Source organism: Haliotis rubra, unplaced genomic scaffold (assembly GCF_003918875.1).
Source record: "Haliotis rubra isolate DU_JTF1 unplaced genomic scaffold, ASM391887v1 Scf718, whole genome shotgun sequence".
NCBI classification, from domain to species: domain Eukaryota; kingdom Metazoa; phylum Mollusca; class Gastropoda; order Lepetellida; family Haliotidae; genus Haliotis; species Haliotis rubra.
The window spans coordinates 333649-348777 of NW_025767433.1; the positions used below are offsets into that span (position 1 = coordinate 333649).

Consider the following 15129-nt stretch of genomic DNA (forward strand, 5'->3'; position numbering starts at 1 on the left):
TACACACATACGCTAGACACTCACACACGTCAGACACACACACCATGTCAGATACACATACGTCAGACACACACACGTCATACACTCACCCAAGTCAGAAACACTCACACACACATCAGACACACTCAACCACGTCAGACACACTCACGTATACACGTCAGACACACTCACATATACACGTCAGACACACTCACTGACATACTTAAGACACACTCACATACACACGTCAGACAAGTACACACATCAGACACACTCACCCACGTCAGTCACACTCACACATACATCAGACACAGTCAGATAAACACGTCAGACACATTTACACACGTCAGACACACTCACATACACACGTCAGACACACTCACATACACACATCAGACACACTCACCCACACGTCAGACACACTCACCCACACGTCAGACACACACGTGAGACACACTCACTCTCACACGTGACCCACACTTACATTCACGTCAGACACACTCACAAACACGTCAGACACATTCACACACACACATGTGAGATACGCTCCGACACACACCCACGCAGCACATACACACACACACACACACAGAGTCCTGCCCACAACGAGGCACATGTGAAACATGTGGTCTCACCTTAGGTGCATTACATACGTAATGTGCTGAGTATAGATCACAGGGAAGAGGGGCAGGAGCTTCATGAAAACACCCATTACCTGTGGTGGTCGGAGTCGTTGTCACCTCTGCAGGCGTGGTTGTCTCTTGTGCGTTTTCTGACATGGTCTGCAAAATTTGTTACATACTTCCATTTTTACGTAATCAGAAAATTATTATATAAAGATTAATTAAATAATATGCATGGTCGCCTATTTCCCGATAACAGTGGCTTATCACCCCGTAACATGGGAAATGCCTCCGTTTTCGAAACTCCGTATGAACAACACTCTAGAAGATTCATTTGATCTCGGGTCTTGTTCCAAAGTTCTAATCATCAACAATTTCACAGTAACCTTGCCAGGAGTATTTTCACAGCGGTAAGAAGCGATTTTATTGGATAAAGATAGGTTCTAATGGTGCTTTTTGGCCACAGTCTGCTATAAGGTTCGTGATTGGTAAAAATCATGCTCGTAAGCCAATCATATTACGCAATGGATACCATCGTCATAAACAAAAACTTTTAGACCAAAGTTTTGGGTACAATAATGCTATTCTGAACGTCGTAAGCAACAATTCGCCATATATACGTAAATTATGAAACTTATTGGACGTATCGTCCTAGGTGGCAACGGCAAATGCAAAATGTTTTCTCATTAAACATCGTGTCCGAGCATGAAGATCGAGGTGACGAAAGCCGAGATGTCACTTGACTTACATAACATGATCGCACGAAAAGATGGAAATAGTAACTTAGATGTACGTCTGACAACTTTTATGAAAACTGTTGATTTTATTCATTAGTTTATTCAATTTTAATGATTTTCTCGAAACGTCCATCATTTGCTCTTTGACAATGTTTAAGTGGACCCGTTGCCAATCATTTGGAAAGACTTCCGCCCAATCCCCATCCACCACCCATATTAACTGAATATACATATATATATATATTTCCTCACCATTAAAATTTAGGGAGTATACGGGCGGAAGTCTTATTTGCGGTGTTGAATGGGTTAAAGGTGAACAAATAAATATTTGGCGGTATACCTTTACGTCATAAACGTATCGCGATACGTAATTGTTAGAATTTCGTATTGCGGTTTACCGATATACCGGTAATACCGTGCAGCCCTAATAATTTCACTAATCAGTTAACGATATATCGGATAAACCCCATCTTTACAAATTCATGTTGCTATCCACAAATTCACGTGAAACGCCACTTCTCATTACAATGAGTGAGTGAGTTGAGTTTTACGCCGCACTCAGCAATATTCCAGCTATATGGTGGCGGTCTTTATATAATCGAGTCTGGACCAGACAATCCAGTTGTCACCAAAATAAGCATCGATTTGCGCACTTGGGAACAGATGACATTGTCATTTACAGGAGGTGGTGGAGTAGCCTCACGGTTAAAGCGCTCGATCGTCACACCGAGACCCGAATTCGATCCCACATATAGTACAATGTGTGAAGACCATGTTATATGTCACCCGCCGCCAAAGTGCTCGAATATTGCTAAAAGCGGCGTAAAACCACACCCACTCTACATTTAGAGTACCTGATGGTCGATGTTCTCCAACATCTGCCGACACTCAGCTAGAAGGTCCTTCCACTTGTCTGCAGTGCAGCTGGCAGCGTCGGAACACGTACAGACAAACGTTCGAGACGTTGGGGTATTCTTTGTAAGAACAGCTTGACTCAACAGATTTCCCTGACAGTAACCCAGAGTCAGAACGTTGTAGACGGTAACAACACTTACTATCAGTTTCATCTTGTTCACGTTTTCCTCCGATAATGAAACCAAAGGGTGAAACTTCACGCTTATAAGACAATGACGTTGCTGGCAGTAGTCAACAACAGAAACGTAACAATGGTTTCGATGTCTTTTCCATCAGTTATATTGATCTGATTTTCACACATGCAAACGATATCGTGGCACTCTAATAATTGAGATCGGGGTGCACATGTCTACCGTGTTGATTAAAATGAATAAATTATATCCAAAGCACAATGCTTGTTAAAATGGCTGATGCTGCATGACTAATTGGAACGAAATCAGTTGAGTAAACGTTGTATGGGGTCCGTAGGTGTCGAAGTAACTTGATCTTGACGGCAGATGTTGACAATGTGTCCATAAAGTGTGAAACACAACAATAAAGTGGGTCGATTTGTTTGTTTGTTGTTTAACGCCGCACTCAGCAATATTCCAGCTATATGGCGGCGGTTTGTAAATAATCGAGTCCGGACCAGACAATCCAGAGATCAACAGCATGAGCATCGACGCAACTGGGATACGATAATATGTGTCAACCAAGTCAACGAGCCTGACCACCCGATCCTGTTAGTCGCCTCTTACGACAAACATTGGTGGCTGACGACCAATTCTAAACCTGATCTTCACGGGTAGTCTTACTCCAAGGCTGTACTGAATGCTGAGCCCATGGATGTATAGTAAGTCTATCCTTCGAAAAGGCAAGTCTCGATAGGCGGACAGCACATCTGAGGACCCCGGCCTGTTGTTTATTGTTTGTTTTTTAGAAATTATCATTTAAACTATTCATTTTGACCTTAGACACTTGTGCAAATCTACTTCACAAGTAACGTGCAGCGAATCACGTGATCGCCTTTAGGGTCGACGTGCTTTGGAATGCCCGCCCTATTTTGTGTGCCGTGTTACTGTACCCCTCCCCTGGCAATGGAATCGTCTGACCTACTTATTTTCATAGAAGTAGTTGTTGCGCAACAGTTTGAAATGGCGGGCGATCCAATGTTTACATTTGGGAAAGGGTGAAAGTTGAAGTCACAGTGGAGAAAATACTTCACTGATTGTCGAATCTGAACCCTACACAAATGGTAGACTGATCACAAGACCGATGAACGAGAATGAAACCACAAGCACCAGGACCATTGTCCCGGTCCGCAGAAAAACGGCTGCAAGGCCCAGGTCACGGGCTACCCGACAAGAGTCTGCACCCTCACGTGACAGCAGTCGAGAGGATGACGTACAGGCTCCATCTAGGGGGACTCCTGATGAATAGGGATGTGGCCGCAGCAACCTACCTGAACAGCTGATAGCATATCAGATGAGTACCCACTTACACATTTGTTAGAGGTTCTCTCTTGGAACATCAATGGTATAACGTCTAAATTAGAGAATACAGATTTCATTTCCTATTTCATTAGGTTTCAAATAATGATTCTGTATGAGACGTTTGGAGACAGCATCATTGCTGTCCCTGAGTTGTCTGACTATACACAATACATAGCGAAAGCAATGAAAACGGTCAGGCATGGGAGATTGTCGGGAGGAGTACTTGCTTTCATACATAACAACGTATCCCAGTTCTGCACTTTACTGAAGTTGGGTATCGATAATCTAATTGCCTTTCGTATTTCTAAACGGATATTTCAAAGTAAGAAAGATGTTATTTTGATAGGTCTCTACATACCACCCGAAGGGGTCGACATACTACACATTGTGTGGGAAACCACCAAGTATAGAACTACTTGATCATGATGCAGTGGTTCTCAGAAAAACCTGGATATTCTTTCTGACTGTCATATAGTTATCACCGGTGATCTGAACTCCAGGGTTGGGACAGGCAATGAACCACCTGAACCACAACCGAACTTTCTGGGAGATGTGTTCCCTAACGAAGAGTTAGTGCCTACTGACAACAGACAATCTTGTGATAACTCAATAAATAGATTTGGTAGAATGCTAATGGAAATGTGTTATACGTAAAAGTTGTATATTTTAAATGGTCGTGTGCAAGGAGATAAAACTGGCGAGTTTACGTTCATATCTAGCCAGGGTTCTTCGGTAAATAATTATTGCATTGCCAGTATTGATGCGTTTGAACTGATTGAATCGTTTCATGTAGAGGCCCGAGTAGAATCAGATCATATGCCATTAACGGCAAAACGTAAACTTTATGAGCAAAGCCACCAGCTAGAAAATAATGATAATACTGACAGAAACTGCTCAGACAGAATTGTATGGGACCATGCTAAGTCAGACGTGTACACCGACAGCATAAAACAACTTGCTGACACCTTTGTTGAAGCAACAAAATTAGTTGATACAGATGTTGACCACGCTCTAGACTTGTTTGTACAAACAGTACTTGGTGCAGCGGACTGTATGAAAAAACGTAACAAAAAGTGTATTTCAAATGGGTTTTTGGATAAATATTGTAAAAGGAAAAAATGCTTCACTCGCAAAGCCTTGCGTCGATTCCAAAGAAATAAATCTGAGGAAAACCGACGTAATTATTGCAAACAGAGGAATTTATATAAGGGTATCTGTTGGCGCACAAAGCTCTCGTATGAGCGCAACAAAGCTGAAGCATTAAAGCAAGCAACCGGTAACCCAAAGACGTTTTGGCGTATCCTCAGAGGTATATCTCCTTTGCACCGACGTCGTCCGAATATCAGTAATGATGCATGGTTTAACCACTTTAGTAGCCTGTTTGCAACTTATGATGCACCAATGATTGACCACTTTGGCTCTACGGAAGAACCAGACTTAGGTGAAGTTGATTCACTTATCCTAGATTCACATATTACTTCGTCAGAAATTAGTGATGCTATAAAACATATAGATAGTGGTAAGGCAGCTGGCACAGGTATAACACAAACTGAAATGATCAAAACCACTTCCTCATATTTCATGCCTTTTCTCGCTACACTTTTCAATAAAATATATGACTCGGGAACATTTCCTACAAGCTGGACAAAGTCTATCGTTGTCCCAATACACAAAAAAGGTGATAGAAATAACCCCGACAACTACAGGGGCATATCGTTATTAAGCGTCTTGAGCAAAATCTACACTGGTATGCTCAATAATAGACTGAAAGTCTGGACAGAGCTAAAAGAGAAAGTTCCAGAAACACAGGCAAGCTTTCGATCTGGTTATTCAACCACAGATAGCATATTCACGCTAAATTCTATTGTCGAAAAATTCTTTACGAAAAAACGAAAAAAGCTTTATGTCGCCTTCATAGATTTCAGAAAGGCGTTTGATTATGTGAAAAGAAATAAACTTTGGTTTTGCCTTAAACAGAACGGGTTAGGGGGGGGAATGCTGTCAGCACTCAAAGCAATTTACATATCTGTACAAGCTTACGTAAAATGCTCTTCTTCAGATTTTACCGATCTATTCAATTGCCCAAATGGAGTGCGCCAAGGATGCATCCTAAGCCCGTTGTTATTCTAATTATTCATCAGTGAACTGTCAAACTCTGTAAATGAATGTGGTAGACACGGCTTGCAATTATTCCCTGATTTATATGAACTATTCCTACTTCTATTTGCAGATGATAACATCCTCGTATCTGAATCAATTGTCGGCCTTCAAAACCAGTTAAATATTCTTGAAACGTTTTCAGACAATTGGGGGTTAACTGTTAATCTTGATAAAACTCAAATTATTGTGTTCAGAAAAGGGGGCATTCTTTCGAATAAGGAAAACAGGTTTTATAAAGGAAACCAAATTGCCACTGTAAATAGTTACAAGTATTTAGGTGTCTGGTTTTCAAGTAACTTAAAAATGACTAAATGCATTTCAGACTTGGCAAGCCGGGGTAAAAGAGCATTGACGGAAATCATTGTCAAACTAAATAAGATTAGAATGATTGACCCGAAAATATATTTTAAAATCTTTGATTCCCAGGTGATGCCGATATTATTATATGGCTGTGCGATTTGGGGAGTCAAGCAATATGAATTATTGGAAAAGGTACATCTTCTAGCCTGCAAACGATTTTAAGGGTAGGAAAACAAACTCCTAATACTATTGTATATGGCGAATGTGGCCGCTATCCAATATATATATAAATGCTTACTTACGGCTTTTACGATATTGGCTAAAATTGCTCAAAATGAGCGAGTGTAGATTACCCAACAAAGTGTATTACATGTTAAGATATTTTGATGACATTGGAAAAAAGAGTTGGGTATCGTTCATAAAAATATTTTGTTTTCTCATGGCTTTGGATATATCTGGATTAACCAATCTGTTGGCGATGAACTTTCTTTTGTACAATTGTTTAAAACATCATTGATAAATGAATTTTCTCAAAGTTGGACTTCCACGTTGAATAACAGCTCTAGATATGTGATGTATAGAGAATATAAATTCATATTTGAACCAGAAAGATACCTGTATATCATATTAGAAAAAAAGGTGCGCTCTACTAACAACAAATTCAGATGCAATGTCTTGCCACTACGTTATAATGAAGGTAGGTGGCAATCAATCGAATCTGGTTTACGTGTGTGTCCCATTTGCAACACCTCTGTAGAGGATGAGTATCATTTCACACTTATATGCCACTTGTACAATGAATTGAGAACAACTTTTCTTCCGGAACACTTTTGGAAATTCCCTTCTATCCATAAATTTAAAAGGCTGACATGTGCAACTCAGGAGAATTTTATCAGACGTGTACAGTATTACATTTACCATGCATATATAAAAAGAAATAGGTATTTAGAAACACTTTAGACTTCATTTGTATGCTCTTGTTAACGATGTATAGTTATATCTTGTATTTGGGCCCTTGGCCTCGTTACAAATAAACTCCTTTTTGACTTTGTCTTTGAATCGAAGATTAGATCCTTTTCTGATCGACCAACAGTGTGGTAACTCATTAAACTAGTCAAAGACTGTTGATTTTTATGACCGGCGAGTTTCGATCATGATTTCACGTACGTGCCTCCTACCCGGCATGCGACGAAGGAGTGACAGTGCTGGTCCAACGCAATGACTTTTGTGTACATGCGATTAACTTGGGATTCCTTGGAAATTGTATTCATCAGTTGGGACAGGATTGTAGCCAAGATATTTTCAAAGTGTACGAACACAGATCACCAGCAGTGACACCCTTGTTGGGAAGCTGACAGAGATCAGAATTCTGTGTGAGTGGTATAAATGTGGTGTTTCGCCTGACCGTTATCTTGCGAATTTATATACCATTTACCAGGTAGGCAAATATTTATTAACGTTTTGCTGCAAATTTTGTATAGATAGGGATGTATTTTTACAAGGCTTTCTGATTTATTAGTTAGATATTGTTTGGTTTTGTTTGGGGCTGTGCATTGTAATTGAGTTATTATTTTTATAATAGAATGTAATGTGATAGTGAGGTTCCCTAATAATTGTGGAGGACAAACCATATAATTGTATTTTTGGAGTTGAATAAATGTTTTATAAACATTTCCATCACGTCTGTTGCGTTGATATTAGCCATGTTGGTGGTCAAGCTGAAGTAGCGCGGCAGTGTTGGATACGTGTGCAGTGAGGCGGTCATGGAATCAGACTCATTGTCAATCCAGGATTGATAGTGTCTAATTTTATTGATTGTCGAATCAAATTCGAGTATTTCACGTAGTCATGGTAGAATAAAACAATTTCATCGTGCTTAATGATTATAATGGAGATAGACATTCCAAAAACTAACCAGACGCCGTCAAACGGGATTGTCTTTATCACTTTATTGTTTTGTCTGTCAGTGGTTATAGATTAGAGAAAATAGAAAGAATTGACCTTCATGAAGATGGCCCTTGGACACTTACTTATGATGTAACATTTTTCTTTCAAAATTAGGCTGCTTGGCCATACGTATCTGACCCTTGCGACGTGTCGTGCGATTCATGAATGCGCCCAATAATATCTATGAGCTTTGTATGTTATCTAGATGTTGTACCCCTAATTGCCTCTGATAGCACAAAGAACAGCGCACGAGTGAGTTAGTGAGCCCGAAATGGGCTTTACACATTGTACCCATGTGTGGAATCGAACCCGGGTCTTCAGCGGGACGAGCGGACGCTTTAACCATAAGGCTTCCCCACCGCCCCGAACAACCCACAAACACTAACACGTGCACGAGGACGAACGCAACTAAACATGCACGAACACGCACTTACTAAAACCCATATCCATGAACACAAACTCAGCGCACGAACGTAAACATGCCTTTAAATACACGAAAGAACGCATAAACTGAAACGAACAAACAATAACGCACACACCAGAACAAACGTACAAGAGTGAGTGAGTTTAGTTTACGCCGCTTTCAGCAATATTCCAGGAAAATAACGACTGAAACATTAGCAATGGGCTTCACACATTGTACCCACGTGGGGAATCGAACCAGGGTCTTCGGCGTGACGACCCAACGCTTTAACCACTTGGCTACTACACAGCCCTATTGTACATGAACAAGAAAATAATGGTGGAACGTGTCTTTCGAGTGTATGATAAATGACCAGCCAAGAAATGAGTGTATAAGTTTTAATGACATAAATATATTACACTAATAATAGAATTAGGTGTTGTGCTAACTTACGTAGCTGAGTGATCGTGAGTGATTGCCACAGGGTGTACACTCAAGTGAAGAGGGAGTAAAATACCCCTACTGCGCAACGCTGAGCGAATGGTATTTTTATCAAGTCTTTTTCTGACATCAAGTCGACAAAAACTACTTTTCCAACGCTTCACTACAGTGTAAAACAAGAAGATAATTCGATAACGATGCAAAGACAGTAACAATCGAAAGGCAAATGACTAAGGCGATACTGAGTGAGAGAGAGAATATTAATGGCATGTCTCTGGACATGAAGGTCCGGGTTAGAATTGATCTTCAGTAACCCATGCTTGTCATAGGGTGGCCAGGCTTGCTGACTTGGTTGACAGATGTCATCGTATCCCAGTTGCGTAGATAGATGCTTATGCTGTTTAGCACTGGATTGTCTGGTCCAGACGCGATTATTTCCAGACCGCAGCCATCTAGCTGGAATATTGCTGAGTGCGGCGTAAAACTAAACTCACTCACTTCTAACTACTAAAACACAAGGGGTCTGAGTGATGGTTGTTACTCCCTGGGGAACCTATTTCAGCTGATAATCGAGATTGGTGTTGCGCACATGGAGTAAAAACTGACTTCGCTGTGTTCAACTCGGCGTTTAAAAGTTCTCATCATTCAGGACACAGGTAGGTGACGGAGGAAACTGGCAGCTTTTCTTGTTATCATCCCACAGTGTACCAGCGGAGCATGGTCTGTGGTGTGTGTTTCCATGAGTGCATTCCACGTAGCCGTCGCACCGTATACACGACTGGTATCTCCCATTGCCCACACCAGTGCAGTCCGAGACACAGGATGCTGGAATGAGATGGACATGAGATGCATCCAAAACGAAGTACTGGGAAGGTTATGCTTCCAGAAATGGGATTCACATATCTTGCCCATGTGGGGAATCGATCCCGGGTCCTTCGGCGGTACGAGCGAAAGTTTTACTCACTAGGCTATCCCTCGATGAAAGCCGAAAATAACGGTGTACTGCAACATTCATTTATTCGTCCATGTAAATCACGTATGTTGTTAGCGAGTAAATTAGCGACACACACTCACTAACACGTCAGAAACACTCACACACACACGTCAGACACACTCACATACACACGCCAGACACTCACACATCGCACACACGTCAGATACACCCACGTCAGACACACACACGTCAGATACATACACGTCAGACACAAACACCCATGTCAGACACTCACCCACGTCAGACACACTCACGTATACACGTCAGACACACTCACTGACATACTTAAGACACACTCACATACACACGTCAGACACATACACACACCAGACACACTCACGCACGTCAGACACACTCACACATACATCAGACACAGTCACATAAACACGTCAGACACACTCAGTCACGTCAGACACACTCACATAAACACGTCAGACACATTTACACACGTCAGATACATTCACACACACACATGTCCGATACGCTCCGACACCCACGCTCTCTCTCTCTCTCTCTCTCTCTCTCTCTCTCTCTCTCTCTCTCTCTCTCTCTCTCTCTCTCTCTCTCTCTCTCTCTCTCTCTCTCTCTCTCTCACACACACACACACACACACACACACCCCTAACATGCCCCTACACAGATTTGCACTACAGACACATTAAATACGGCACGACACGTACATGCACATACACGTCGGACACGCCCCTACTCCTTCAATGATCTGTCATTATATCATTATTCCCCGTCTCCAGCCTCCAAGTCGATATATCACCATGGACCTTCGGGTTTTGGTATGAACTGCCATAATATTACTAAGTAGCACACAACGGTATGGCTCAGCATTACGCTTTGCCCCTCTGAAAATATGTAAAATAGACTATTTCCATCGATTTAGCTAGGCCAATGATGGTGATCTATAGACTAGGAGGGCACACGTTATGAAGTAAATGCTTATCAAATATGTACATAGCATCATCACGGCTCCTACTTCTGTTTTGACGGGCATTATATTTGTGCTGGCGGTCGTAGAGAAACACTACTAATCAAGTATGTTCACGGCTTTATCGATAAACCTAATTAAAACTACCGTGTCCTGTACATATTGTTCATTGTAGTGATTGTGTGTATGGTGAAGTAAACAATGAGTCTATTTGATCATAGCATACACTATGAGAATAATATGAATAGTTCATGTCAAGAGAACGGCTGATCAATATATAATTGGTATCAACGAGTATGGAAATTGACGAAACACTTATTAAAATCCCCACAGAGGTATCATTAGTTTTCAGATAAAATTATTTGTGTAGAGGTATATTACTGGCGTATGCAGAGTTGATAATTATGTATAGAATTGATGTGTGTAGAGTTCTTGTGTGTGGAGGTGGTGTATGTGGAGTTGATGTGTGGAGGTGGTGTGTGTACAGTTCGTGTGTGTTGAGGTGGTGTGTGTAGAGTTTTTGTCTGTGGAGGTGGTGTGTGTACAGGTCGTGTGTGTAGAGGTGGTGTGTGTACAGTTCGTGTGTGTGGAAGTGGAGTGTGTACAGTTTGTGCAGTGTGGAGGTTGTGTGTGTACAGTTCGTGTTTGTGTGGAGGTGGTGTGTGTACAGTTCGTGTGTGTGGAAGTGGAGTGTGTACAGTTCTTGTATGTGGAGGTGGTGTTTACAGATCGTGTGTGTGGAGTTGGAGTGTGTACAGTTCGTGTGTATGGATGTGGTGTGTGTACAGTTCGTGTGACTGGAAGTGGTGTGTGTACAGTTTGTGTTTGTGAGGAGGTGGTGTGTGTACAGTTCGTGTGACTGGAAGCGGTGTGTGTACAGTTCGTGTGTGTGGAGGTGGTGTGTGTACAGTTCGTGTAGTGTGGAGGTGGTGTGAGTACAGTTCTTCTTGTGTGTAGTTAGTGTGAGTACAGTTCGTGTGTGTTGAGGTGGAGTGTGTACAGTTCTTGTAGTGTGGAGGTGGTGTGTACAGTTCGTGTTTGTGGAGTTGGAGTGAGTACAGTTCGTGTATGTGGAGGTGGTGTTAGTACAGTTCTTGTAGTGTGGAGGTGGTGTGTGTACAGTTCGTGTTTGTGTGGAGGTGATTTGAGTACAGTTCTTCTTGTGTGTAGTTGGTGTGAGTACAGTTCGTGTGTGTGGAGGTGGAGTGCGTACAGTTCTTATGGTGTTGAGGTGGTGTGTGTACAGTTCGTGCTGTGAAGTTGGAGTGAGTACAGTTCGTGTGTGTGGAGGTGGTGTCAGTACAGTTCATGTGACTGGAAGTGGTGTGTGTACTGTTCGTGTGTGTGGAGGTGGTGTGTGTACAGCTTGTGTGTGTGGAGGTGGTGTGTGTACAGTTCGTGTGTGTGGTAGTGGTGAGTGCACAGTTCGTCTATTGTGGAGGTAGTGTGTGTACAGTTCGTGTATGTGGAAGTGGTGAGTGTACAGTTCGTGTGTGTGGAGGTGGTGAGTGTACAGTTCCTGTGTGTGGAAGTGGTGAGTGTACAGTTCGTGTGTGTGGAGGTGTGTGTAGTGTTAGTATGTGTAGTGTTGGTGTGTGTAGTTGGTGTGTGAGTTGGTGTGTGTTGAGTCGGTGTATGTAGAGTTGGTGTATGCAGTGTTGGTTTGTATAGAGATGATGTGTGTTGTGTTTGTATGTGTAGAGTTGATGTGTGTAGAGCTGATGTGTGTTGAGTTGGTGTTTGTAGGTGTGGTGTGTGTTGAGTTGGTGTGTGTTGAGTTGGTGTGTGTAGAGATGGTGTGTGTTGTGTTGGTATGTGTTGTCTTGGTATCTGTTGAGTTGGTGTGTGTGTAGAGTTGGTGTCTGTAGAGTTGATGTGTGTAGAGTTTGCGTGTGTTGAATTGGTGTGTGTAGAGTTGGTGTGTTTGTAGTTGTGTGTGTTTAGATTACGTGTGTAGTTGGTGTGTGTTGAGTTAGTGTGTGTTGAGTTGGTGTGTTTGTAGTTGGTGTATGTTGAGTTTGTGTGTGTTGAGTTGGTGTGTGTAGGGTTAACGTGTGTAGAGTTGGTGAGTGTTGAGTTGGTATGTGTAGTGTTGGTGTGTGTAGTGTTGGTGTGTGTAGTTGGTGTGTGTAGTGTTGGTGTGTGTAGTTGGTACGTGAGTTGGTGTGTGTTGCGTTGGTGTTTTTGTAGTTGATGTGTGTTTAGTTTATGTGTGTTGAGTTGGTGTGTGTTGTGTTGGTGTGTGTAGAGTTGGTATGTGTTTAGCTGGTGTGTGTAGAGTTGGTGTCTGTAGAGTTGATGTGTGTTGAGTTGGTGTGTGTAGAGTTGTTGTGTGTTGAGTTGGTATGTGTAGAGTTGATGTGTGTTGAGTTGGTATGTGTAGAGTTGATGTGTGTTGAGTCGGTGTGTGTAGAGTTGATGTGTGTTGAGTCGGTGTGTTTGTAGTTGGTGTATGTTGAGTTTGTGTGTGTTGAGTTGGTGTGTGTAGAGTTGGTGTGTGTTGAGTTGGTATTCGTAGCTGGTGTGTGTAGTGTTGGTGTTTTTTCAGTTGGTTGTGTGTAGTGTTGGTGTGTGTTGAGTTGGTGTGTGTAGTGTTGGTATGTGTAGTGCTGGTGTGCGAGGACTTGTATTGTGTCGATTTTGTCTGTGGAGTTTTTTTGTGAAGATTAAAATGTGGCATGTGAAGCGTTGGTGTGTGTAGTTGGTGTGAAGAGTAAAATGTGGTATGTGTAGCGTTGGTTTGTGTAGTTTGTCTGTAGGGTTGATGTGTGTAGAGTTTGTGAGAGTACAGTTGGCATGTGTAGTGTTTGTGTGCGAGGAATTGTTTTGCATCGATTTTGTCTGCAGAGTTGGATTGTGAAGAGTAAAATGTGTAACATGACTTCAAAAAACTAAACTGAAAACTTACATTGTGAACCTCTAAGTGTTAAGATGTATAATATTATATTTTTCTTATGAACATTAGCATGTTTAGATTTGTGAAATCTTGAAACTATCCCAGGAGGCGTTTCTTCTAATACGTGAATGTTCCCAAAATGACCCTGTCGACTATTTGTCCAAAATTTTGTGTGTCAAGCTGGTTGGTGTTATGTGTGTCAAGCTGGTTTGGTGTTATGTGTGTCAAGCTGGTTGGTGGTATGTGTGTCATGCTGGTTATTGTTATGTGTGTCAAGCTGGTTGGTGTTATGTGTGTCAAGCTGGTTAGTGTTATGTGTGTCAAGCTGGTTGGTGTTATGTGTGTCATGCTGGTTGGTGTTATGTGTGTCAAGCTGGTTGGTGTTATGTGTGTCATGCTGGTTGGTGTTAAGTGTGTCAAGCTGGTTGGGTTGTGTCAAGCTGGTTGGTGTTGTGTGTCAAGCTGGTTGGTGTTATGTGTGTCAAGCTGGTTGGTGTTATGTGTGTCAAAGCTGGTTAGTGTTGTGTGTCTCAAGCTGGTTAGTGTTATGTGTGTCAAGCTGGTTGGTGTTATGTGTGTCAAGCTGGTTGGTGTTATGTGTGTCATGCCGGTTGGTGTTATGTGTGTCAAGCTGGTTGGTGTTATGTGTGTCATGCTGGTTGGTGTTATGTGTGTCATGCTGGTTGGTGTTATGTGTGTCAAGCTGGTTGGTGTTATGTGTGTCATGCTGGTTGGTGGTATATGTTTCAGGCTGGTTGGTGTTATGTGTGTCAAGCTGGTTGGTGTTATGTGTGTCAAGCTGGTTGGTGTTATGTGTGTCAAGCTGGTTGGTGTTATGTGTGTCAAGCTGGTTAGTGTTATGTGTGTCAAGCTGGTTGGTGTTATGTGTGTCAAGCTGGTTGGTGTGATGTGTGTCAAGCTGGTTGGTGTCATGTGTGTCAAGCTGGTTGGTGTTATGTGTGTCAAGCTGGTTGGTGTTATGTGTGTTGAAGTGGAACATTTCTACAGGCTAATTGTTCGGAGTTTCGGGAGGGGAAATGATGCCCCGTCTATTATCCATGAATGGTGCGCCGAGCTACAGAGAGTCATTACAACCGACCTACACATTTCGTATGAGCTGGTCTCATGGAGATCATAACAAATATATGTGACATCAGCCTTTTCGTCAGTGAATGTGATCGTATGGGACACCATAACTGCGGACATCCGATGATTGACGTATGTTTCAATCAATGCTGGTACACGCACTCAGGGTTACATGTGGCGATAGTTAATGTGCTGAGTATATAATGTATAGGGAACATGGGCAAGAGCTTCACGAA

The 15129-nt window shown here is 42.1% G+C and overlaps 1 protein-coding gene across 2 annotated transcripts in view; it reads right to left on the minus strand.

Moving 5' to 3' along the window:
- LOC124259331 (WSC domain-containing protein ARB_07867-like) overlaps window positions 1-15129 on the minus strand; it is a 28424-nt gene that overhangs the window by 11237 nt on the left and 2058 nt on the right. For both annotated transcript variants that reach the window (XM_046693454.1, XM_046693455.1), the window contains exons 3-4: window positions 9621-9802; window positions 695-761 (exon numbers count right to left, since the gene is read on the minus strand). In XM_046693454.1, coding sequence (XP_046549410.1) covers window positions 695-761; window positions 9621-9802 — 249 coding nt within the window. The remainder of the gene's footprint in view (window positions 1-694; window positions 762-9620; window positions 9803-15129) is intronic.